The sequence below is a fragment of the Bos taurus genome, chromosome 4 (genome assembly GCF_002263795.3).
Source record: "Bos taurus isolate L1 Dominette 01449 registration number 42190680 breed Hereford chromosome 4, ARS-UCD2.0, whole genome shotgun sequence".
NCBI classification, from domain to species: domain Eukaryota; kingdom Metazoa; phylum Chordata; class Mammalia; order Artiodactyla; family Bovidae; genus Bos; species Bos taurus.
In genome coordinates, this window is record NC_037331.1 from 113757187 (window position 1) to 113782325 (window position 25139).

The 25139-nt window shown below is 56.5% G+C and overlaps 2 protein-coding genes and 1 long non-coding RNA gene across 12 annotated transcripts in view; 1 reads left to right on the forward strand and 2 right to left on the reverse strand.

Annotated features, from left to right (window-relative positions):
• The window catches only part of ASB10 (ankyrin repeat and SOCS box containing 10), a 17149-nt gene extending 12927 nt beyond the window's left edge, over positions 1-4222 (reverse strand). The window contains exons 1-2 of one of the 3 annotated variants that reach the window (XM_015470830.3): positions 3291-3739; positions 2832-3099 (exon numbers count right to left, since the gene is read on the reverse strand). In XM_015470830.3, the coding sequence (XP_015326316.2) occupies positions 2832-3099; positions 3291-3591 (569 nt within the window). In that variant the 5' untranslated portion in view covers positions 3592-3739. Of the gene's footprint in view, positions 1-2831; positions 3100-3290; positions 3740-3886 lie in introns of those variants that run through there. The other 2 variants (XM_005205953.5, XM_002686976.7) reach the window with 2 other exon arrangements.
• LOC112446457 (uncharacterized) lies at positions 3802-9238 on the forward strand. 8 transcript variants are annotated; one of them, XR_009494292.1, is made up of 7 exons: positions 3805-3938; positions 4610-4672; positions 5141-5899; positions 6295-6970; positions 7574-7876; positions 8217-8274; positions 8540-9238. It is a non-coding gene; the product is annotated as an uncharacterized lncRNA (long non-coding RNA). The 8 variants fall into 8 exon arrangements; XR_003034464.2 differs by having other exon boundaries at positions 3802-3938; positions 4570-5899; XR_009494291.1 differs by having other exon boundaries at positions 3802-3938; positions 4610-5899.
• IQCA1L (IQ motif containing with AAA domain 1 like) lies at positions 5105-23653 on the reverse strand. Its single transcript, XM_015470788.3, has 19 exons — positions 23547-23653; positions 22469-22796; positions 21111-21230; positions 20671-20856; positions 17721-17792; positions 16166-16371; positions 15144-15228; positions 14597-14719; positions 14387-14462; positions 13944-14050; positions 10707-10790; positions 10553-10611; positions 9788-9870; positions 9516-9623; positions 8689-8888; positions 8159-8245; positions 7731-7908; positions 6782-7020; positions 5105-6372 (listed from the first exon to the last, which is right to left on the reverse strand). Exons 1-19 carry the CDS (start codon positions 23555-23557, stop codon positions 6265-6267), a joined length of 2460 nt encoding a protein of 819 aa, XP_015326274.2. The 5' UTR covers positions 23558-23653; the 3' UTR covers positions 5105-6264.
• Positions 23654-25139: the final 1486 nt, after the last annotated feature.

Here is a 25139-nt window from a genome sequence, read left to right on the forward strand (position 1 = left end):
TCCCATGGACCGAGGAGCCTGGTGGGCTGCAGTCCATGGGGTCTCGAAGAGCTGGACACATCTGAGCGACTTCACTTTCACTTTTCACTTTCATGCATTGGAGAAGGAAATGACAACCCACTCCAGTGTTCTTGCCTGGAGAATCCCAGGGACCGGGGAGCCTGCTGGGCTGCCGTCTATGGGGTCGCACAGAGTCGGACACGACTGAAGCGACTTAGCAGCAGCAGCAGCAATCAAGGGGCTTCCCTGGTGGTTCAGATGGTAAATAATCTGCCTGCAATGTAGGGGACCAGGGTTTGATCCCTGGGTCAGGAAGATCCGCTGGAGAAGGGAATGGCTACCCACTCCAGCATTCTTGCCTGGAGAATTCCATGGACAGAGGAGCCTGGTGGGCTACAGTCCATGGGATTGCAAAGGTCAAACACGACTGATCGACTAACACTTTCCCTTTGTTTTTTTTTTTTAAAAAAGGAATGATTATCACCAAGTGTGATCTCGGGGAGCCGGGCTGGAACACAGGGACTTCACTAAAAATGTGGGGCTTCACAGAATGGCATTGTCCGATTCTGTGGCCACCAGCCACATGTGGCCACCAAGCACTTACTGGATGGCTAGTCCTGACTAAGATGTGCTGTAAGTGCAAAGTACACACCAATTTTGAAAACTTGGTACAAAAAAAGAATGTAAAATATCTCATATGTTCTTTTTATATTGGTTCCATGTTGAAATGAGAACATTGTGAATACATTGTATTAATTAAAATATATTATTAAAATTAATTTCACTTGATTCACAGATATTTATAAGCTCATGTTCATGGCAACATTATTCACAATAGCCAAAACATGGAAGCAACCTACATGTTGCTTCCTACATGTTGCAACCTTTCTATATCATGCAACCTGCATGATGACTACAAGCAGTCATCAATAGATGACTGGATAAATAAAATGTGACATATTCCATGGAATATTATTCAAGCCTTTAAAAGGCAAGAAAATTCTGTTACCTGCTACAACCTGGATGAATCTGAGGACATTATGCTAAATGAAATAAGCCAGTCACAACAGGACAGATACTGTATTATTCCACTCATTAGAGGTGTGAGACCATTCCAATTCATAGAGTCCAAAAGCAGAGGGTAGTTTCAAGGGGCTCGGGGGAGGGGTAGGGAGTTATTGTTCAAAGGATACAGAATTTCAGTCTTGCAAGATTTAAAAGGTTCAGGGGTTAGATGGTCCTGCCAGTTGCACAACTGTGTGAAGGTACTTAGTGCTACTGAAATGCACACTGAGTAACAGTTAAGATGGGAAATTTTATGTTACATGTAATTTACCACTATTTAAAAATGAATTTCTTTTTCATATCAATTAAAAGACACTTGCTTCTTGAAAGCAAAGCTATGATAAACCTAGACAGCATATTAAAAAGCAGAGACATCACTTTACCGACAAAGGTCCATATAGTCAGAGCTATAGTTTTTCCAGTAGTCATGTATGGATGTGAGAGTTGGACCATAAAGGAGGCTGAGCTCCGAAGAATTGATTCTTTTGAACTGTGGTGCTGTTCAGAGTCCCTTGGACTGCAGGAAGATCAAACCAGTCAACTCTAAAGGAAATCAACCCTGAATATTTCCTGGAAGGACTGATGCTGAAGCTGAAGCTCCAATACCTTGGCCACCTGATGCGAAGAGCTGACTCATTGGAAAAGACCCTGATGCTGGGAAAGATTGAAGGCAGGAGAAGGGGACGATAGAGGATGAGATGGTTGGATGGCATCACCGACTCAATGGCCATGAGTCTGAGCAAGATCTGGGAGATAGTGAAAGATAGGGAAGCCTGGCATGCTGCAGTCCATGCAGTTGCAAAGGCACTACTTAGGGACTGAACAACAACAACAGAAAATTTTAAATTACATATGTGACCCATGGTATATTTCTACTGGGCCGTGCTATCATAGATACATCTTCAAACATAATATGAGTGAGTCAGTAGAATCCTTTGAAGGCCAATGAAGTTAACAGGAGGGAGAAGGCCCAAAAAGGGAAGCCCAAGGATCAAAAACGGGGCTATTCAGGGACAAGATGTGAAAATTGGCAGGTGTATGGTCAGTAGAGAGAAGACCTCTGTTGTATGTACAGTTAGTACACAGATGTGCCAAGTTTCCCTTTGCTGGGATTCCAGACTCATCAAAAAATTGTGAGAACTTACTCTCTAAGGCCCCTGATACACAGAGCATAACTATTTGGGTCACTGTAAATTAATATCCCCTACAGTTATAATACAGGGTCACATTTGGGTATAGCCATCCGTTTCTTGTGAGTTTGGTTAGTGGGGTTCAGTCCCTGAGCCCACTGATCTGAGGGTGCCTGCCAACATGGAAACGCCGGACCTGCCAAGTTGCAAACCAGACCCTGCCCTCAAGGACAACCGCAGGCTCCAGCTGGGGGTCTTCTGTCCTCTACAGCCTGTCTGGACAGTAGAGGGCAGTTCCCCGAGGGCAGGATCGGGCCTTAGTTACAGGGCTGTGTGTTGTGCTTCTTAGCACAGTGCCTGGGATGTAGGGTAAGCTCAGAAAAATGAAAACCTTAACCACCTCCCCATAACAGATCCACAACTTCCCCAATGCAGGCCATGTATCCAGGCCCTGCCACAGCCCTCTGCCTACACTGGGGAAGCAGAAACCGTTCCAAGCACAGGCCATCCTAAAGTCCACTCCGACCAGCTCACCGGACCTGCCAGGCCCAGACAGGCTCCCTCACCCTCCCTGTGGCTATCTCTGCCTCTCCCTTAAAGAGGGGAGCAGAGTGGTTGGGGTGAGGGGTCACTCACTCGAGGCTGCCAGCCCCCCCGCAGAGGTGCAAGGGGCGCCTCCCGTCCTGGTCAGGGATGTTGGGATCGGCTCCTGCCACCAGCAGCACGTGGACGCAGGCGGCGTGGCCCGCGGCACAGGCCTCATGCAGGGCAGTCCGGCCCCCGGGGGCACTGTCGGGCCTTGCCCGCCGCCTCAGCAGCAGCCGCAGGATTTCCACGTGGCCCCGGCTGGCCGCCACGTGCAGGGGGGTGGTCAGCTCCTCTTCATAGGTCAGCGACCAGAGTCCTAGGGAGAGATGGGGACACAGGACCTCAGAGCCTGGGTGGAGGCAAAGACCTGCCATGCAATGGGGGGTGGGGGTGGGAGGTGGGCAGAGGCTGGGAAGCCAGAGCCCAGGCTCCTTCCCAGGCTTCCCTCCCACCCACCCCCCACTTGGAGCTCCGAGTCCCCCCCGCCCCCATGACCCTGGCCCATACTCAGAGCGCGGATGTTGAAGCGGAAATCTCTCCATCGCTCTGGGTCGCTGGTATCAAAGATGGAATCCGGAGCCAGGCCGTTGCTGGAGTCGGCCAGGATGCGGGAGACAGAACCCACGTCCCCGGCCAGCACTGCCTGCCAGAAGGCCAGGGCAGGTCCCGAGGCCGTGCGGGTGACAATGGGCCCTGGGCCAGACTCCGGGGACCCTCCGTGGGGCTTCTCCACCAGCCTGGCACAGAGGGCGTGTCTGTCACCAGGGGGCTCGCCCAGCCCCCTGCACTCTTCTGGGGACCAGCTCATGAGGGCAGGGTGTAAGCGTGCAGGGGGTGTTGGGGGAGGGGAGGCGGGAGCCCAAGAGGAGGAAGAGGGGGACGGGCCAGCGTCTCTGGGTCCTCAGCGTCTCTGAGCCTGAGCTGGCCACTCACTGGGCTTCAGCAGGAGCTATTCTGGGCTCCGCATGACTTGTCTCCTGGGCCAAGGTTTAGGCAAGCCTCGGGCTGGAAGGGAAACAGCCCCGGGGCCTGCTCCTTATCCTCAAGCTCTGGGTGCCACCGCGCCCGGATCCCCTGCCCTCAGCCGCGTCTGGGGCCCTCACCCCTCTGGCAGCTGGTCCAGCGAGGCTCCGCCGCCCGACTCTCCAGCAGCAGGTCGGCCGTGCTGTGTGGGGGGAACAGCTCCTGCAGCCTCGCCAGGTCTCCCGTGTACAGGGCGTTCTGTAGCGCCATGTCCGGGCACAGCAGTGGCGGGCGCCCAGGGCGCTCCTGGGCCTCGTGGGACCAGGCCCCCCAGAACTGGCCGGCCGGGGCCGAGGGGGGGCACCCCAGAAGGCGTCCCCGCTGGGGAGGGGAGCTCCTACTCCCAGGCATGGCCACTTTCAGGGCGAGAGCAGGGCCCTGGGCTATGCTGCTGGCAGTTGGGGCGGGTGGATTCTGGGCTGAAGCCAGGCTCAGGCCCTGGGGGGTTGGGGGGGTGGGAGGGGCAGGGAGCACACAGAGGCCATGCCATAAATAGCCCATCCATAGGCCATAAATAGCCTGGACATCCCAGCCTTGCCAAGCAAGGAGGCCTCAGGCTGGGGAATTAGGGAGGAGCCTGGAGGAGGTGGTCAGGGCGGAGCTCAGAACTTCCCCCGAAGAGCTGGACAGGCGGCAGGGCTGAAGGGACCACCCAGACGTGGAGTCCAACCTGCAGTTTCCTGGGTGAAGGGAAAGGGAGCCCCGGGGGCGGCGGGGGGAGGGGGTGGTGGTGCTGTGGCCAAGGTGTGACGTGGTGTTGCAGGGGTCGGGGTGGGGGTCAATCCCAAGCTGCTGTCTCTCAGGCTTTCTCATCTGTCCTGTGCTTCATGGAGCCAGCTTCCAGCAGCCCGGCTCTGACTTTAGAGGTAGGGCAAGAGGGGGCCCTGCCTTCCGAATGTCACCAACTACCCCATACCTTCCCGCTCCCAAACGCAAGCTAGGGGTCTCCAGCAAACAGCAGAGAACACCTCCCCCTCTGTGAGGAATCCCCACCATGGGTGCTCTGCGCTGGGGACAGAGGGCTCAGCCTGCAGGCAGCCCAGCTTGGCGCTGACCCTCATCTCCCTGGGTGACCCCGGGGGTCTCCCATGCCATCATTACCTGGAAATCAAAGAGGAAGTACTCTGTCCATTGGGGGTACCTTAGGATAAAGAGAGCACTTCTCCAGGGGAGATGAAAAGGGGAGAAGGGAGAAAGGAAACTCGAAACCAGCCCCCAGGGGGACCTCCTGCCCAGCACAGGACCCTCTCAGGCCGGTCCAGTGGTCTCCTCTCCCTTGGCTCTCAAGACACGGGCCACACGCTTTGACCTTTATTCATATGATCCTTACACAGCTTTTTCGGCGATCACCCTGGGGCTCCCAGAACTCGGTGGCATGGTCATCCCGAGCTCCCTAGGGTCCCCCTCGAAGCCCGTGGGTGGCCCTCCACCAGGAGCAGGAGGCTGCGTCCCTTTCATCCCCCACCTCCGCCACCGAGGGTCATAGGAAGGAATGCAGAGCTCCGGCAGGTGGGAATGGGAGAGGTGGTCTTCAGAAGAACGCTGGAGACCCCTCAGTGAAGATGCTGGGTCTGCCCACAGCCCTCGCCCTGCCCACGGGTGCCTGCCTTTCCCTACCGCCTTTTACCCTAGAACCATTTCCCCTTGCCCCTACTCCGATCCACTGCTGCCCCAGAGACGCTTTTGTAGAAATAAACCCTAGAATAGAAGGGACCTTGGAGATACAACCTCTCCTCACTTCACTGAAGAAGGAAACTGAGGCCCAGAGACAGGAAAGGACCACGTGAGACCACTCAGGTTACAGCCAGGGTCTGCTGGTCCCATGCTCCGGCTTTTTTTTTTTTCCTTCTACACTTATTGTAGACCTTTTTTCCCTTCTTTTCCTATGTTTCTCCCTTAAACGCCTCTGACTCCCCACGTGGCAGTAGTACTAAAGAGCTCGCCTGCCAATGTGGGAGACATTAGAGATGCAGTTCAGTCCCTGGGTCAGGAAGATTCCCCTGGAGCAGGGAATGGCAACCCACTCCATTCTTGCCTGGAGAATCCCATGGACAGAGGACCCTGGCGGCCTCCAGTCCACGCGGTTGCAAAAGGTGGGACACGACCGAAGCGACTAAGCATGCATACACGAACACCTCGGGGAGGGAAAGGGCTGGGGAGCCAGGGCGGGGAAATGACAGCAGGCGAAGACACCAGGTGGGGGTCAGAGGAGTCTGGGAACCAGAGCGGAGCCGGCTTGTGAGCAGCGTGGCCGGGGGTGGGGAGAGGGTGGGTGCAAAGTGGAGCAAGGCTGAGCCGGGCAGGGGCACAGAGAAAGGGGCAGGAAGCATGGAAATGGACAAAGAGAGCAGGTCCCCGAGCCGTCCGGCCGTTTATACCTCTGCCCCGCCCCTAACCCCTCCTGGCCCGTGGGGCCCCACCCGTCCTGCTCCTAATCTCAGGCACCCCAGCCTCAGCATCACTTCTTCTTCTTCTTCTCCTTTGCCAGCTTGGCTTCCTCAGCAGCGTCCTGGTCCTTGAGAAGCTTCATCCTCTTCTTGCCCAGTGGGGTCTTGAAGTACCAGTCCTGGGTTGCAGGAAGGGTGAAGGTGACGGGTCAGACCCTCCGCTCTGCTGGGTGACCTCGCTCTTCCCTTCCAATGGATCTGTGTCTTCTGTACGCAGGTCCTCTGCTCTCCTCTGGGGTCCTAGGGTTCCTGCCAGAGCCCTGGTTTCCCTCGCTCGTCACCGGATACTCTGGGCCATGGTCAGGGGCGAGAGGCCTCCTCCCCTGCCCTGTAGCCCCTGGTCCTCCCCCAGCCATCCCCGGGGTCAGTGGCTGTGGGTGCCCAGCTGGCCCTGCCCACAAGTCCTTCCCTTCTGAGCTCTGTGGGGAGCAGATGGAGGGATCCAAAGTACACTATGGGCCTGGGACGGGGGGCTTCAGAGGGCTGACTCCCCCATTGCTGTTGGTCCTGAACCCCCCAAAGCCTCACCTTCAGGGACTCCTCCTCCTCCCTGTACACCGGGTCCAGCTTTGCCAGAGGCCCCAGGAACTCTGAGGTCAGGAGGGGCCTCTTGGACAACTGCAGGAGCCGCCGCTCGGTCAGCACTGCCTGGATGGCTTGGAGGATGCAGCCAGCTGTGTAGCCGTCAGACACCTTGGCCAGGGCACTGATGTCCAGGTGCTGGGTCCCCTGGGCTCCCTGGGCCTCGATCATATGCCTCCAGAGCACTGCGTGCAGTTGGGGGTGGGGGACACATGGCAGGGAGAGGCAGTGGGCACCTCCCTGTCTACAGAGGAGCTCTGTGCTTCTGGAAGCCGCCCGGCGTCCAGCAGCAGCCCTCCTCCCGGGGAGGTAAGGATCTTCCTCCCCACTTAACATGGCAAGCGAGACTCCGAGGACTTGAGAGGCCTGCCCATGTCTACAGAGGCACACCAGGCCCCAGGCCCCAGGGCAGCTTGTCTAGCCATCCTTCCAGAGCACCTGGAGTGGAGGTCAGGACTCAGCAGGGGCAGATGGGGGAATCGGGGAGCTTTGGCAAGGGCAGTCCTTCAACCCCTTCTCTAACCTGACCCCACATTCCCCGGCCTCACCATGAAAAAAGTGAAAAAGTGTTAGTCACTCCATCGTATCCGACTCTGTGCGACCCCATGGAGACTGTAGCCTGCCAGGCTCCTCTGTCCGTGGGATTCTCCAGGCAAGAATACTGGAGTGGGCTGCCATTCCCTTCTCCAGGGGAATCTTCCTGACCCAGGGATCGAACTTGCATCTCCTGCATTGCAGGCAGATTTTTTTACCATCTGAGCCACCAGGGAAGACCTGGGTTGGGAAGATCCCCTGGAGGAGAACAGGGTTACCCACTCCAGCATCTTGGCCTGGAGAATCCCACAGGCAGAGGAGACTGGTGGGCTGCAGTCCACGGGGTCACAAGGGGCCTCACCATAGCGAGAGGCATAATCGGGCCGAGGCAGGAGGAGGATGCGCTCGTAGGTGCGGCAAAGGCCCTTCATCTCGGCCACCTGCGGCCGGTCGGTGGTCCCGATCAGCATCACGCGGTCCCCGGGACTCAGCAGCCGCAGGGCCTTGGTGAGGTCCTTCTTTATTCGCTTTGGGTCCATCTGTTCCGGGGACAGTGGGGAGGGCGGGGTGGGTGGGAACCAGGGACATCATGCTGGCTTCTAATTCACAAACCTCAGCCTCACAAGGACTGCGGTAGGGGTGGGGGCAGATGGGAGGGGCCGTCGGTCCCGCTTTAAGGGTAAGGAAGTAAGGCAGGAGAAGGACTTGTCCGAGGCCACCTGGCGGGTGAGGTCTGGAGTGACGTGAACACACCCACGCCTGCCAGCCCTGCCCACAGGCTCTGCCCACCTCCTCCTCTTCTTTGGGGACTCGTTTGTAGAAAGTCTTCTCCGCATTCCCAATCCAGATCACAGAAGGCTGTAGGTATCGAGCCACCTGGACACATCAGAGAACAGAAGCCCAAGGTTAGACTTTCCTTGGGGAAGGGTCCCCTCCCCATCTGGTCAAACCCAGGGTCAGGGCCATCCTCGGTCAGTGGCCGGATTTGTTCACACATCCTGCCAGCCCCACCTCTCCGCCCTTCCAACACCCATCACCCCACACCCTGGGGTGGGGGGTGGTAGTGCAGGGGGGCTATGTGTTCAGCTTCATCTCTGCCAAAAGAAGAAACTACCCTGCCTCCTACTTCCTTCCCACCTCCCCCATCACTGGGGCTTTGGGAATCCACAGGCTCCCAGCAGGGACTGACTGGTAGGGAGACCTCACCAGCTCCTGAAACGACACTGCACCTGGGTGACCCCCCCGACCTCCCCGCCAAGCCCACCCGGCCCTGTTGTCACAGTCTGAGAACTCGAGATGCCGTCGGGAGACTCCCAGACCTTAAAGACAACGTGCACCAGCATCTGCACCCCAGTCTTGCCGGGGTATTTGCCCTGCAGGTTCTCCGGCGACAGGTCGAAAAGGTTGGCACCAGTCTCCGTGCATACGGCCTTCACCAGCATCTTCTTGCCCATACCGGAGGGACCCACCAGGAGGATGGAGCGGATGAGGGGAGCCATGGAGTGTATATCTGGGGAGCCTGAGAGAGAAGATGGAGGGGGTTGGCTAGGGGCCGGCAGGGGGCCGGGGGTGGAGACGTTGAGTGAGGGGAGGCCATGGTCCCCAGGCTGGGCAAGACGAGGGTCAGGTCATGGCTGCACTCTTCTGCCCCAGGGCCTGGACAAAGCCCCCGCGAGAGGCAGCCTGGATGGAGCCTAATGGTTTAGCAAGCCTAATTCCGAAGGGCTACATGGGAAGGGGGGCACTGGGGGGGAGAAGGGGTTCAGAAGAGAGCCTCCCTCCTCCCAGTGCCCCTTCTTTCCATTCCACCTGTTTCCACTCCTGGATTTTGAAGGGATGTAATTAAAGGGCGTAAGCCCTTCAGAAAGATCCAGCCTCTGGTGTGTTTCAGGCGGTTGGGGGCTGGTTTTCTGGGAACAGGACAGACTAGGGGAGATCGCTCAGGACTGAGGGAGGGGCTGGAAATGTGGGGTCCTCAGCAGACTGAGGGCCTGCCTGGCTTCAGGGTGTGACCTCCAGGGGGGCCCTGAGGAAGGCACAGGGGGAGCCCAACACGCGCCCACAGCCCAGGACGGATCCACCTGCCTCGGCCGCCCACCCTGAAGCCGCACTGCCCCAGGGCCTGCCTCCCCGCCAGGCCTCTCACCTAGCCGCAGAATCCCATACAAGGCCATGTTCTGCCGGATGTCAGCCAGGGAGGGCATAGGCAGCTTGTTTGCCAAGTTCAGAGCCGATCCGAGATAGAGGCAGTCACCTGGGGAGGGGAGGAGGGCACAGCTGGTGAGCAGCACACCCGCTGGGGCAGGGCACACGGGGAGAGGGGTCACGCAGGGCTGGCAGTCGGCTTCGGGGATGGCCACAGCCAGGGGAACCGCTCCTTGGTCCAGCCCTGGAGTAGGCGCTGGGGGGAGGTCTCACCAATGTAGTCTTTCAAGGGCACTGTCTCACTCTTCTTTAGAAGGCCTAAGACGACGAGCTCTTCAAACAGGGAGTCCATAGGCCTGGCAGAGGGTGGCACAGGGGGGCGCCCAGGACAAAGGGAAAGGGACATAGATTGGCGGGGGTGCTGCTGCAGGCAGGAGCAGGGGGCAAGGGGGACTCGCCAGTGGTGCCCTGTCTGCCTTCCTGTGGTCAGACAGCATCAGAAGGCACGACGCTGGCCCGCTGGCCCAGCCGGCAGCGTGCCCCAGCTGGGTGCCCTGGGGTCTGAATGGCGTGTGAGAAGGACCCTCTGAGACCCAACGTGGGTGACACACAGCCCCTTCCTAGAAACCACACGGAAGATGTACACACTCTGGGAGGCTGGGGGCGGGGCTGGCCCCAGTGCACTCACACCACCAGAGGAGTGGAGAGGGGCCACTGGCAAGGATGCCCAGCGGGATGCCCAGGGGTGGTGGGGGAGAGCGGAAGGAAGGAGACACAGGAAGCAGGGAGCGTTTGGAACAACGCCCCACTCACAGCTCATCCCCAATCTCCACTTTCCAAGCACTTTCTTGTGCTTGAGTTCATCCTCAAGGCTCTCCCGTGAGTTTGGCGGGGCAGGGACTCAGGTTACCGAGGACGGGGGCTCAGGGAGGTTAAGTGACTTCCCCCAGGTCACACAGCCACAGAACCAGGCCCTGACATCAGATCTGTCCTGGACAAGGGCTCACTCCACCACCCCCAGTGAAGTGCAGGCTCTACCTGTCTGGGGTCAGGTCTTTTTCCTTCTTCTTCTTCCCAGGTTTCTTGCCCGCCTTTTTCTGGTACAAAGCAAACACAGAGGCAGTGGTCTTCTGTTCCTTGACTCCCCCGCCTGAGAGCCCTGCCTTGTTCCAGCCCCAGCCCCTCGTCTTGCCTTTGGAGGCTTCACGGGTCTCGTCTCCTCCCTGTCCACGGCCAGCCTCAGGTTCTTCAGCTCCTGACGCATCAGATCATCCACCTGGGGGCCGGCAGGGGGTGTGCTCGGGTGACCAGGGCTTGGGAAGGACAGGTAGGAGGCTGAGGATGAAGTCGGGGTCAGGGGGCCCTCAGGGAAGATCCAGCCCAGCCCAGTGATGGCAGCTGGTGGGGGTGGAAGGTTCTTTCAGAATGTCCCAACCCTGACCCACATCTCACTCATGCTCAAGCCTGGCATTCGTGTGGGCAGAAGCTCCGAGGATGGAGCCAGTCAGCTTTCAGTTCAAGCCCCAGTTCAGTTCAGTTCAGACAGTCGGGTCCAGTATTTTGCAGACCCATGGACTACAGCACGCCAAGCCTCCCTGTCCATCACCAGCTCCCGGAGCTTACTCAAACTCATGTCCTTCGAGTTGGTGATGCCCTCCAACCATCTCATCCTCTGTCATCCCCTTCTCCTCCTGCCCTCAATCTTCCCTAGCATCAGGGTCTTTTCCAATGAATCAGTTCTTCACATCAGGTGGCCAAAGTATTGGAGCTTCAGCTTCAGCATCAGTCCTTCCAATGAATATTCAGGACTGATCTCCTTTAGGATTGACTGGTTGGATCTCCTTGCAGTCCAAGGGACTCTCAAGAGTCTTCTCCAGCACCACAGTTCAAAAGCATCAATTCTTCAGTGCTCAGCTTTCTTCACAGTCCAACTCTCACATCCATACATGACTGCTGGAAAAACCATAGCTTTGACTAGATGGACCTTTGTTGGCAAAGTAATGTCTCTGCTTTTGAATATGCTGTTTCGGTTGGTCATAACTTTCCTTCCAAGGAGAAAGCATCTTTTAATTTCATGGCTTAGGTCACCATCTGCAGTGATTTTGGAGCCCAAGAAAATAAAGTCTCTCACTGTTTCCATTGTTTCCCAATCTATTTGCATGAAGTGATGGAACCAGATGCCATGATCTTAGTTTTCTGAACATTGAATTTTAAGCCAACTTTTTCACTATCCTCTTTCAGTTTCATCAAGAAGCTCTTTAGTTCTTCTTCACTTTCTGCCCTAAGGGTGGTGTCATCTGCATATCTGAAGTTATTGATATTTCTCCCAGCAATCTTGATTCCAGCCTGTGCTTCATTCAGTCCGACATTTCTCGTGATGTACTCTGCATGTAAGTTAAATAAATGAAGTGAAGTGAAGTGAAAGTCGCTCAGTCGTGTCTGACTCTTTGCAACCCCATGGACTATATAGTCCATGGAATTCTCCAGGCCAGAAGACTGGAGTGGGTAGCCTTTCCCTTCTCCAGAAGATCTTCCCAATCCAGGGATTGAACCCAGGTCTCCCGCACTGCAGGCCAATTCTTTACCAGCTGAGCCACAAGGGAAGCCAATATACAGCCTTGACGTACTCCTTTCCCTATTTGGAACCAATCTGTTCTTCCATGTCCAGTTCTAACTGTTGCTTCTTGACCTGCATACAGATTTCTCAGGAGGCAGGTCAGATGGTATGGTATTCCCACCTCTTGAAGAATTTTCCACAGTTTGTTGTGATCCACACAGTCACAGGCTTTGGCGTAGTCAATAAAGCAGAAGTAGATATTTTTCTGGAACTCTTGCTTTTTTGATGATCCAACGGATATTGGCAATTTAATCTCTGGTTCCTCTGCCTTTTCTAAATCCAGCTTGAACATCTAGAAGTTCATAGTTCACATACTGTTGAAGGTTGGCTTGGAGAATTTTGAGCATTACTTTGCTACTGTGTGAGATGAGTGCAATTGTGAGGTAGTTTGAGCATTCTTTGGCATTGCCTTTCTTTGGGATTGAATGAAAACTGAACTTTTCCAGTCCTGTGGCCACTGCTGAGTTTTCCAAATTTGTTGGCATATTAAGTGCAGCATTTTCACAACATCATCTTTTAGGATTTGAAATAGCTCAGCTGGAATTCCATCACCTCTACTCTTGCCTGGAAAATCCCATGGACGGAGGAGCCTGGTAGGCTGCTGTCCATGGGGTCACTAGGAGTCGGACAGGACTGAGCAGCTTCACTTTGACTTTTCACTTTCATGCATTGGAGAAGGAAATGGCAACCCACTCCAGTGTTCTTGCCTGGAGAATCCCAGGGACGAGGGAGCCTGCTGGGCTGCTGTCTATGGGGTCGCACAGAGTCGGACACGACTGAAGCAACTTAGCAGCAGCAGCAGTTACTAGCTTTGTTCGTAATGATGCTTCCTAAGGCCCACTTGACTTCTCATTCCAGGATGTCTGGCTCTAGGTGAGTGATCACACCATCGTGGTTATCTGGGTCATGAAAATATTTTTTGTATGGTTCTTCTGTGTATTCTTGCCACCTCTTCTTAATCTCTTCTGCTTCTGTTAGGTCCATACCATTTCTGTCCTTTATTGTGCCCATGTCTGCATGAAATGTTCCCTTGGTATCTCTAATTTTCTTGAAGAGATCTCTAGTCTTTCCCATTCTATTGTTTTCCTGTATTTCTTTGCACTGTTCACTGAGGAAGATTTTCTTATCTCTCTTTGCTATTCTTTGGAAGTCTGCATTCAAATGGGTATCTCTTTCATTGTCTCCCTTGCCTTTAGCCTAGTCCAGATCCACTGTTTAAAGTCTGCGTGGAGGACTTTCCTGCTGGTCACGTTGTAAGAATCTGTCTTACAATGCAGGGCACGCAGGTTCAATCCCTGATCAGAGAATGAAGATCCCTTATGCCACAGAGCAACTGAGCCATGCTCCACAACTACTGACCCCTCACCCACAACTAGCGAGTCCGCGTGCTGCAATGAAACGTCTCAAGGGCCAAAACGAAGATCCAATGTGGCCAAATAAGTTAAATAAAGTCTGCATGACCTTGAGCAATTTTGTGACCTCTCAGCCTCGGTTTCCTCACATGTGATGTCAAGAAAATCAAGGCGCCTGCCTCATGTGTTGTTGGAAAGATTGTGTGATCCAATGCTCCCAAGGTGGGCAGCACAGGGTGGGCAGAGGATCGTGGGTATGGCCCTGGCATAGAGCCCCTTGCGTCCCCCTCCCTCAGGGCTGCGTCAGAGGACCCCGGGGACCAAGATGCACCCAGATGGAGCCAGGACTACGCCGGGCAGGCGGTGCCTAGAGGCAGGGTGCTGCAGAGGCTGGCGGGCCGGGGGCCGGTGGGCAGCAAGGATGGAGCCTGATCCTTGGAGGCCCCGCAGGGACGCTCACCTGTATCCGGATTTCCTGTTCCACGTCTTTCCTCTCTTCTATCTTGAGGGTCTCAGAGTCAAAACTCTGGCTGGGAAAGAGGCTGTCAAACCGGTTCTTCCACAGATCTGCCGGTGCAGGGGCGTGTGTCCGGGATCCAGATGTACACACACACTCACACTCACGTGCACACAGAAGCTCACAGGTCCATGCACGCCCGCTGGCCCAGCTCTCCTCTCACCGAACTGCCTGGCACTTCCACCCAGACTGCAGATCGAGGCCTATGGCCACAGCATTCAGACCCACAGCCCAGGGAGCACACCTCACGCCCCTCTCCTCTTTGGCTTTCTCCCCTCAGCCGTCACCCGCACGTCCCCACGTCCCCACACGTGGCACGGGCCCACTCTCCCGGGGACCAAGGTCACCCCAAGACCCCACAGGCCTGACCGCCCCTCTTCTCTCACTCGTGTACTCCTTGTGGCCGGCGTTAATCGCAGGGACGGATTTGGAAGGCAGTGCTCTAAGCATCGTGTCCGCTTCCTAGAACAGAGACATCCTCCCCTCGAAGCCCTCACCTGCGTGCATCACCGCGCATCTGGGCCTGATCTTCCCAGACCCGCCTCCCGCCAGGAATTCTCTGCCCCCTTGGTCCGTGGCTCCAGGCGGCGCCTTACTCCCTTCTTGGTCTTTTCTCCCTTCTTCTTCTGTTTCTCTTCTTCCTCCTTTTCTTTCCCCTTACTTTTCTCTTGCTCTTTTTTTTTGTTCTCCTGGACTTGCACCTCCAGTTCCATCCTCACCTGTGACAGACACAGGAAGATGCTTCGGGGAAGACCGAGGGGGTTGATACGAGTCAGAGAATCCCAGGGCCTGAGCTAGGGGTGGACCCAGGATTCCCAAGGCCTCGAGTCACTGGTGGGACCCAGGCGCCGAGAGTCCAGGAAGAAAGGGGCTCAACTGAGCAGGTGGGTGCTTGCTCAGAGCTGCTGCTCTCCCCGGGGGTCTCCATGGAGGTGGGGAGCTGGAGTCACAGTGCTCTCATCAGACACATCTCCTCTCTCTGACCCAGGGGGCCTTCTCCAGCTCCTTCTGGGGACCCCCTCCTCCACCACATCTGCAACCTCCCACCCATCCCCCACTACCCTCAGCTGACACTCAGGTTACTCTCTCTAACCTCAGATTCCACCTAACAAAGAAACGCCTCCATTCCCACCTCTGGGGTACCTGTTCTGGAGTCTTGTCTGCAAAGATCAGGGAGGATCCACCTAAAGACTCGTCTGGATAATCAGGGAATCGGCCGGTGAGGGCACTAAATGGACATAAGATGGTCGGAGAGATGGATGGATGGAAGGATGGGTGGACGGATGGCTGGACAGAAAGGTGGATGGGTGGATGGGTGGGTGGATGGATGGACAGATGTATGGATGGGTGGATGGGTGGGTGGATGGACAGATGGGCGGAGGAACAGAAGGATAAATGGATGATGGATGGATGGACAGATGGGTGGGTGGACGGATGGTGGATGGACGGATGGTGGATGGATGGATGCATGGAAGGATGGACGGATGGGTGGATGGGTGGGTGGATGGACAGATGGGTGGGTAGACGGATGGGTGGATGGATGGATGCGTGGACAGATGTATGGATGGGTGGATGGGTGGGTGGATGGACAGATGGGCGGAGGAACAGAAGGATAAATGGATGACGGATGGGTGGTCCCAGGGGGTGGGTCCATCCCATGGACAGATGGGTGGATGGGCGGAGGGGTGGACAGACGGGTGGAGGGATGCATGGATGGATGAACAGATGGGTGGAGGAACAGAAGGATAAATGGATAATGGATGGGTGGACAGATGGGTGGGTGGACGGACAGAGGGGTGGACGGATGGGTGGCTGGCTGGATGCGTGGATGGACGGATGGATGAAGAGGACAATGGAGAAAGATGAAGAACAAGGAAGACAGAGGGAGAGGGAGAGGGAGTGGATTGTTACAGAACAGAGTAGGGAGACCAGTGAGGGGGTGTCCCTGGACACTTTCCCGTCTTATTCTGGCATTTTCTCTGCCATCTGGGGAAGCAGGAAGTCACGTGTGGAGCTGTTCCCGCAGGCTGGGGGCCCCGAGTTTACACCCCGTGTGTCAGCAGCATGTCAGGGGTTGGGGGGTAAGCCGGGGTCGGGTGAGGAGGGCAAGAGGGGGGTTCACAGCGGGGGAGAGGGGTGGGTCCGCGGAGGCCGGGGACACTGACTGGCACTCAATGAACCACTGTCGGATCTGCTCCTTCATCTTCTCCTTCATGTCGGGCCCCTCCACCTCCCTGAGGTGGTCGTGGGCCTTCACCACAGCCAGCTGGAACTCCTCCTCCTTCTCGGTCTGCCGGAGCCTGCGCACATCTGCCCCGAGGCTGGCCTGGGACCGGGCGCCCATGGGCTCCACCGGGCTGGCTGAGGGGAGCTGGGGACGTGGACGGGGAGGCAAGGGGCTCAGGGGTGGGAGTGGGGCGCCCCAGCACCCCCTCATCCCCGCACAGAGCCCCGCGCGCACACACACCCACGCGGAACAACAGGGCTTGCCTGCATCAGGAGAAATTGTGTTTGGAGCCTGAAACTCGTCTGTGTAAATTACTCTGATAATGAGTTTGCTAGATGCATCCGGGCTGGCCCCCTCCACCCCGCCGGCTCCCCCAGCACCCGCGCCGCCCCCCGTCAGCCTCCGGCCCCAGCCCCACCCCCACGCCCAACGCCCGTGTTGGCAGCCGCTCCGCAGCCACTTTCCCGCCTCATTGGCTCCCAAATGTATTTTAAATATCACTCTGTGCAGAGACAATTACTGAAAACGCTGAGCTCACACTGTTGATGGGCCCAGGCGGCCGGGCTCATTCCTCACCCACCAGTCGTGCCATGGCCCCCTGCCCCCGCGCCCCACCAAGACCCGACCCAGCCCTGGCCTCCTGGGGTCCGGCTGCCCCGGTCATCAGCGAGCTCCGACCTCCGCTCCCACGCGTGGGGCCGCCCGGTCCCTCCCTCCTTTTGAAGCCCCCAGCCTCCTTGGAGCAGCCATCCCAGCCCTGGTCTCCAATTCTTCTGCCCCCAACCCCAGCAATCCCTCCCAGACCCTCCTCCAATCTCCCTTTATAGGCCAGGCTTTTGCGGCTCTGCCCAGGGCCCAGCGCCCTCTCAGGGATCACAGAATCTCACCCCTGTGATGGCTTCCTCTCCTAAGTCAGCAGAGACCAGCTGGGGGCCGACCACCGCAGAGCAGAGGACTTGGGTCTGTCTTCCCCGCCCTGTACCCTCACCCCTTTCGGCCCATGCTCCCCGCCCCCACCCTCCACGTGCACATTCGTGCCCATCACCTAGTTCACACTTAGCCATTCTGCCTGCAGGGCAGAGGAGAGGAGGGAGTCGGGGATCCCAGAGTGAGTGGGGAGCCTGTGCCCTCTGCGGAAGGCTCTGGGGTGAAGGGGGTGTGTCCTCATCCCAACTGGCCCCCCCACATGCTTCTCCCAGAGGCTTCAGGAAACCCACTGGCCCTGGGAACTGGCCTCGTGCCACTGCGGGGCCCACCCCCTGCAGCCTCTCCTGCCAGCTCCATCATGGGCCAGGGGACAGGATGCTCTGAGCCATCGTCCCTCACCCCACCCCATGTATGACTTCCTTCCAAGGGGCTCTCGGCAGGGGGGAGCGGGAAGGGACGTGGCTTGGCAGTGGCTTTGTGGTGACCCTCCATCAGGGTCCCCAGACCCCCTTCCCGCAGTCCTCAGTGGAGGGAAGTATGCACAGGGCTGGGGGCAGGACGCTCACCATGCCAATGAACTCCATCTCGGTTCGCCGGTCCTGCTGAGTTCGTTTCCTCTGCAGGTAACCCTTCCATACCTGGGGGGACACACGGGCCCGGACACTCCCACACTGCCTTTCTGCTGGGACGCAGGGTAGGGGGCAGAGCTCTGGGGAGGGCACCTCTAGGACACAGCTCACTGGCCACTGACCCCTGAGCAGAGATAGCCCAGATGGGGTGGGGCCGGTCTGCACTCAGACGCCCGGCACTCTCAGAGCCCCCCAGGAATTCCCTCTGTCTCATCTCTACCTTCTAACCTGCCTTTAAAAATATTTCTTTTCTTAGTTGCGGTAGGTGAACTCTTAGTTACAGCATGTGGGATCTAGTTCACCAACCAGGGATCGAACCTGGGCCTCTTGCGTTGGGCGTGCAGAGTCTTAGCCAACGGACCACTAGGGAAGTCCCTAACTTGCTGTATCTTTTGAGGCACAAATCAGAGTTCAGATTCCACCTCCTCTGAGAAGCCCTCCCCACTCTCACTTCTCAGCATACTTCCAGCATCTGGAGTAAATGCTTGCTTCCACTCAGGCCCATAGACCTGGGTGCTGTTGAGACCATGCAGCTCCCCTAATTAATTCCTACGTGTTACAAGGAAACTGAGGCCAGAGATGGGACACGGCCTCTCCCAGGTCTCAGGGCCGTTCGGCGCAGAGCCAAGACCAAGGCCCTGTTTTTTGACTCCTCACCCAGGGCTCCTCTCCCACCTAATCTTGGGCCCGTGGACAACCCAGTGCCCTGGGGAGGAGAATAGAGGGAGGCAGGGCCAGTGCCTCATCTGGCAGTTTGAGACAGAGCCTCAGCGGGCAGGCTCCTGGCCAGGCTTTGTCCTCCTTCTCCCACAATGAGCACAGCAAAGACCCCTGATAACTGAGGGCCTCACATACTCTCCCCTCTGATGAGGCCAGTGGGGAACCCAGGACCTGGGACGCAGTGTTTCCATACCCTCGACGTCTGGAGACAGGGACGAAAGGACTCGCTTTGACTTTCAGGTTGGGGGAGGATGCTCCAGCTTTGGGGCTGACCCACCTTCTCCAAAGGCTTGTTTCAGCGAGCCCCGAGGGCGAGGACCCCCTGTTCACCCATGGAGCAGCCAGACCTGGGTACGGGATGCACAGCACCCCAGCCCGAGTTCCCTGATTTGCAATCTGAAAATCTATCTCGCTTGGAGAGGACATCTGTTCTCAAGGCTGCTGTCTGTTAGTTGGCTGGTTTGCTCTGGATTTTGGGGAAGAAGTCCTAAGTCCCCTGTATTGGGCTGGGAAACAGAAGTTTTTGAGGCTCTGGGACTTGATAGAAGATGGGAGAGGAGCTTGACTTAAGAGAGAAAGCTCCAGCAGCCCCAGGTCAGCAGTCCTGGGCCTTCCTGCCCTGGCGTTCTCTAGGGCGCCTCCCATCTTATCAAGCTGGTAACCACTGCCCCCATGTGGGTCGGCTTAGCAGCACCTGGGGGGAGATCCACAGGGCTGCCAGGAGACAGAGGAGAGGCCGGCCCACCAAGACAGTGGGGTGGCACGGGGGATCTAGAGATGGAGCTGGGTGTTCTGTAGTGAGGTGGGAGGGGGTGTGATGAAAGGGTGACCTCAGGCGGCCCAGACCCCGAAGACACCTGGAGTCATCAGTTCTCAGACTCCATATTCTTCATCATGCTTCCTTTTGCCTCAGCTACCCGGAGGCTCAGGCTACAATTCAGTGACTCATTTCTTTGCCTTTCTTTTATATTTTTTCAGTGATGACAGAATGATAACGTTTACAGGAGACTTGGGAAATACAGAAGAGTTACACATGGTTCCACTACATATCACAACTAATATTTTTAAGTAGGTAAACTAAGATTTTAGCTGGAGCTTCCCTGGTGGCTCAGATGGTAAAGTGTCTACCTGCAGTGCAGGACACCGGGGTTCGATCCCTGGGTCGGGAACATCCCCTGGAGAAGGAAATGGCACCCCACTCCAGTATCCTGGCCTGGAAGATTCCATGGATGGAGGAGCCTGGTGGGCTACAGTCCACGGGGTCGCAAGGAGTCGGACATGACTGAGAGACTTCATTTTACTCACTTTCAATATCAAACTCTCAAAAATTCATAGAATGAATAGACATACATAAAAGCAGAAGGATATAGCAGGCCGGAAAAGCTTTTGTGACTTATTTTTCACCGTCTTACAAGTTTTGGGGATGATCATCTACTCTGTTCTGCTGCTGTATTATGGATCTTTCTCCCATAATTTCAAATTTTTATTTATTATTGTTATTTTAAAAATTTTTGGCCGCACCATGTGGCTTGTGGAGTTTTAGTTCCCTGAACAGGGATTGAACTCAGGTCCTTGGCAGTGAGAATGAGGAGTCCTCACCATTGGACTGCCAGACAATTCCCTTTCTCCTCTGATTTTAATGATCCTTCTGTTTGGGGGGCTTTTATGGCATCCCACTTCAAGTCTTTTGGGGGAGATGGAGAACAAATAATAAATAAGATACATGTTTATTACCGATGAAAGTCCCTAGCTTAACATCTCGGAGAAGGCAATGGCACCCCACTCCAGTACTCTTGCCTGGAAAATCCCATGGACGGAGGAGCCTGGTGGGCTGCAGTCCATCGGGTCACTAAGAGTCGGACACGACTGAGTGACTTCACTTTCACTTTTCACTTTCATGCATTGGAGAAGGAAATGGCAACCCACTCCAGTGTTCTTGCCTGGAGAATCCCAGGGATGGGGGAGCCTGGTGGACTGCCGTCTATGGGGTCTCACAGAGTTGGACACGACTGAATTGACTTAGCAGCAGCAGCAGCTTAACATCTAGTTGTGGGGCAGCAGAATCCAATGGCCTGTATTTCTGTCATCAATTGCTGAGCCAGGCAGGCTTCCTGGAGGAGGTGACTTTCCTCCAGGGTGCCTGGTGTGGGGGGTGGGGGGGGTTTACCTTCTGTATGGTGACGGCTGCTTCGTCCTGACTGAACTTGAACCGACCTTCCTCCCGAATCTTCCGGTCTCGCTCCTCCTCTTTCCGAATCTCCCGCATGAAGGTGGCCCGGAGCCTGCCTTGCCTGGCCCGCTCGGCCTTTTGCAGTAGGATTATGGCCTCAGTCCGGCTTAATATTGGAAAGCTCTGGCCACAGCAGGAGCAAAGGAGGAGGAAATGAGGGAGGGTTTGCCATCTCCAGTTGGGAGACCAGTCTCCCAAAGACGTGCTGGGGGCATGTCCCAGGGCAGTGAGGTGCCCAAGTCGTGTGCCTCTGCCTTGGCGGGGGAAGGTTACGAGGAGCATAGCACAGCCGTGAGGGGGCCAGGACTACCCAGAGCGCACTCTGAGGTGGTGAAGGACAGGCTCTGTTCCAGGGCCGGGCTGTCTCCCTGACTCACCCACTCTGAGATCTCTGGCTTCAGTCTGGACAGCAGCTCCACCAGCATGTGTTCTCGCTCCTTCAGGATGCTGGACCGCTCCAGCTCGAAATACCTGGGAATCGGAACCTCCAGGTCTGCCTTTGGGGCAACACAGGAGGAGAGTTGGGAATAAACCTCCAGACACTCTGGCCAAACCGTTACCGCCTTCAGCTGCATACACACCCCTGGGGCTGGCTTCCTCTATCCTAGAGCTGCGGGGTTGGGGGGGGGTGGAAATGTACAGATTTTGGGCAGATGGCCCCTAGACTCATTCCCCTCTTCCTTTGACCCTGTCATGTGGCCAGAGTTGAATTCTGAAGGATCATGGTAGGTAATGGGCAGTGGTCCCAGTCCTAGCTGTACATCTGAGTCAACTGGGACCCAAGCTCTTAAAATGCAGGCTCCTAGGCCCTCCCTGGGCAACCACATCAGGATGGCAGGGCCTGGAGAAGGTCTGTTTTATCAAGCCCACGGAAACTCTGAGTCCTCCTTAGACGTGGAACAGGGAGCCCTGACCTTGGGGCGGGCTGGAGGCCAGTGCAGAAGCGCTGTGCTCTGGGACTTGCTGATGCACAGACATCCACTGAGGGTCTTGTGAAAATACAGAGGCAGAGTAGTGGTTTTGGGGTGCAGCCAGAGATTCTGCATCTCTAACAAGCTCCTAGGTGATGCTGATGCTGCTGGTCCATGAACCACACTTTGAGGAACAAGCCTCCAGGGGACCCTTTCCAGCAATCCCCTGCAGAGGGGTTCATGGATTCTCCGAGCCAGACAGAACTTCCAGCCTGACTCCCCAGCCACCCTTAACTACTTTTTTTTTTTTTTTTAAGATTTATTTATTTATTTTTGGCTGTGCTAGGTCTTCATTGCTGCACACAGGCTTTCTCTAGTTGCTGCAATGGGGGTTGCTCTCTTGCTGGGGACGCACAGGCTTCTCACTGCGGTGGCCTCTCTTGGGGAGCTCAGGCTCCAGGCTCAGTCGCTGTGGCTCATGGGCTCAGCTGCCACATGGCACGTGGGATCTTCCCAAAGCAGGGATTGAACCCGTGTCCCCTGCATTGGCAGGGAGACTCTCAACCGCTAGACGACCAGGGAAGTCACCTCCTAACCACAATGCGTGAATTTTCCAAACCCCATGGTCCGATCGCCCTGCCCGCCTTCCCTTGCAGATGACATCCCAAGGCCTGGGGTGTCCGAGGAAAGTCAAGGCCACCCCTACTCCCAGCTGGCTGGGGCTTGGTTTGTTTCCACAAGGAGGGGGAAATCAAGGTTAGCCCTCCCCCCAGCTCCCCGCCCCCCGAGCTGGGGTGGGTGCACTGCTTGAGCAGCCCGCGCACCGGGGTGAGCTTTAAGTCCTGCAGGACTTGGTCCAGGCAGTGGGTCTCACACAGGTCGGCGCGAACCAGATCGTCTTTGAGCTCCAGCACGCGGCAGGCCACGCTGTCCAGCAGGCGCCGCAGCAGCCGCCGCTTCTGCGGCTGCACCATCTGGTCGTAAAGGGTGTCGAAGCGGCGCAGCAGCCCCAGGTAGTGCAGATAGAGCGAGGAGAGCCGGTACTGGAAGGGCTGCCGTTCGCTCTCGGAAACGGCTTCCCCCAGCAGTGGCTCCTGGTCCAGAAGCTCTTCCAAGATCAGGTGGGAGGAGTCCCAGAGGCGCTGGTAAGCTCTGGGAGGAGAGGGCGGCAGGGGGCGCCCTGAGCCTCAGAGGAGGGGCAGGGGGCGAGGAGGGGGCGCCCTGAGCCTCAGAGGAGCGGGTGGGGGGCAGCAGGGGGCGCCCTGAGCCTCAGAGGAGTGGGTGGGGGTTCTGAGGAGGGGGCGCCCTGAGCCTCAGAAGAGTAAGGGCGGAGGGGGAGGGATGGGCTCCCCTGAGGCGCCTGAAGACCTAAACTCGAGGTCCCAGATGTGATGCTAAGGAGACTCATGGCCCCGGGGTGGAGTTCTGGGAAGGGAGAGACCTTCAGGGAACTGAGATGGTGCCCCAGGGAGACACCCTGAGGCTTAGAGAAGCCAAGGGACTGGGGCTCCTGGGGCTGGAGCCCACTGAGGGAGGAACAGGGAGGGTGACGAATGGGCACCTGCCACGGGTCCTGCCAAGGGAGGGGCCTTTCGGAGTCTGTGGCTGGTCCCTCCAGGCTGGAGGGACACCCAGCAATGCTGCAATGGTCTAGGATGGTGGGCTGGAAGCAGGGGTGAGGGCGAACTGTAGAGAAGGGGACTGTACGGAGGGACTGTTCTGGAATCAGTAGCCCAAGGGAAACCTGAGCGCAGGCAGGAGCGGCCAGGGTGGCTGTGTGAGTGTCCGGGGTCCAGGTGGGGCCGGCCCTCAGAAGCCCCTCTCCCACCAGCCTTGTCCCCAGTGGCCTGGCCCGAGGACCAGGGAGGCGCCATGCCCTTCGTTCTCCCCTCCTTCACTCACGCCTCGGACATGGTGCCCAACTCCACTCTGCCCTTTGTGAGCTGGTCCTGGAATCCACAGAATGTCTGTGGTTCCACCCGGACTCCGCTCCACAAAGCCAGAATAGCCCAGTTTTAAGAGTTCTGTCCCATTGTCTCAAAGTTCTAAGGCTATGAGGGCAAGGGGTGCAGGTACAGGATTGGGGACGCTTATCTCGGAGGACACCTCGGAGGTGGCATGCCAGAGGGCGTGGGCTCCCTTGTAGCAAGCCGTGGCCAGGGTGGACAGTAGGGTCAGCCGCGGCCACTTCCCTTGCAAGGATCAAATGAAAGAATGGGCTTTGTTTGACGTCACCCTGTAGACCGTGAGGTTTTGGATGGTTGTTAGTCCTAAAGGCATTTGTCCAGCTGTCCTCTCGGCTGGAGACCAGGCCAAGCCTCCCTATGCTCGTGTGTGACTGCACCGCAGGGGCGAAGGGGCAGGAGTTGGGTTTGGCAGGCCTGGGTTCACGCGGCTTGTGGAATCTTAGTTCCCCAACCGGGAACTGAACCCAGGCACGCGGCAGTGAAAGTGCAGAGTCCTACCCGTTGGGTAACCAGGGATGTCCTCATGCTTCCCCCTTTAAGTGAGCACAAACACGCCAGTTCCCCTGGGGTCTGACATCAATTCACATGATTCGAGTGAGCTGTACCTGTGTAAAGAATGGCGTTGCAAGGAGTAGTGGGTGGGTCTCAGTGGTGTTTGGGGGCTCCTTCTGAACTCTCTGTGGGTTTCCCCATCACTGCTTCAGGCTCACAAGGACATTCTTTGGAAAATTCAAAGCATATCAGCCTGGCTTGGGTCTGCTGGGGTGTGCTTTTGGCTCAGTGTCGAGTGGGGAACGTCTGAATAAATATATGAGGCAAGGGGCAAAGGACAGGGGAGGAGAGAGACAGAGGCAAAGAGGATCGGGGGAGGAATCCACGTGTCCCCAGAGCTTCCAAGGACGTTGCCGAGATGCAGATTCCCATCCAGCACTCTGAGCTGGGGCCCAGGATTCTGCATTCCTAACAAGCTCCCAAGGTGTTACAGAGCTGCTGGTCTGTGAGTCACGCCTAGAGTAGCAAGGAGTGTAAACACAGCACAAGTGGGGAGGAGCTGAGCTTCTGGGCCAGGTCTCCTGAGCCAGTCTTTTTCCTGCCATGGGACAAAAGCGTGGATAATTAGTTCTCACCACGTGGCATCTCCACCGTAGGCTTGACAACGGAGGAAACATGCATGACATATGTTGGGTAACAATTCAGCCATCATTACAGCGAGCCTTTCAATATATGAACTTGAAGTTACAAAGGGAATGTAAAGGATTTTGGACTGTTCACTCAGTCCTAGCCAGCCCTTCACTCCACCGCCGCAGAGGCTGAATTAGAGACAAAAGGAGACTGTGGTCGTGTTATGTAGTGAATCTAGGTGCCGGGTGGACAAGTGGTTATGGTACTATTTTTGCTTTTTTTTTTTCCCAAAATAAAATGGGGGAAGAAAAGTTAGGAGTCTCAAAAACATTCTCACCAATTTGTTCTGAAATTAAGGGGAAGAAAACCTTAGGGGAAAATAAAAACACCTTCAAGGATCCCAGTA

What these genes read in the sequence shown, in the direction of transcription:
- IQCA1L (XM_015470788.3), bottom strand. An exon ending in CAGTGGTTCATTGAGTGCCA is followed by an intron (nt 15,229 to 16,165) that starts GTCAGTGTCCCC and finishes ATGTCCATTTAG; the next exon opens with TGCCCTCACCGGCCGATTCC. An exon ending in GAGAAAAGACCAAGAAGGGA is followed by an intron (nt 14,463 to 14,596) that starts GTAAGGCGCCGC and finishes TCTCTGTTCTAG; the next exon opens with GAAGCGGACACGATGCTTAG.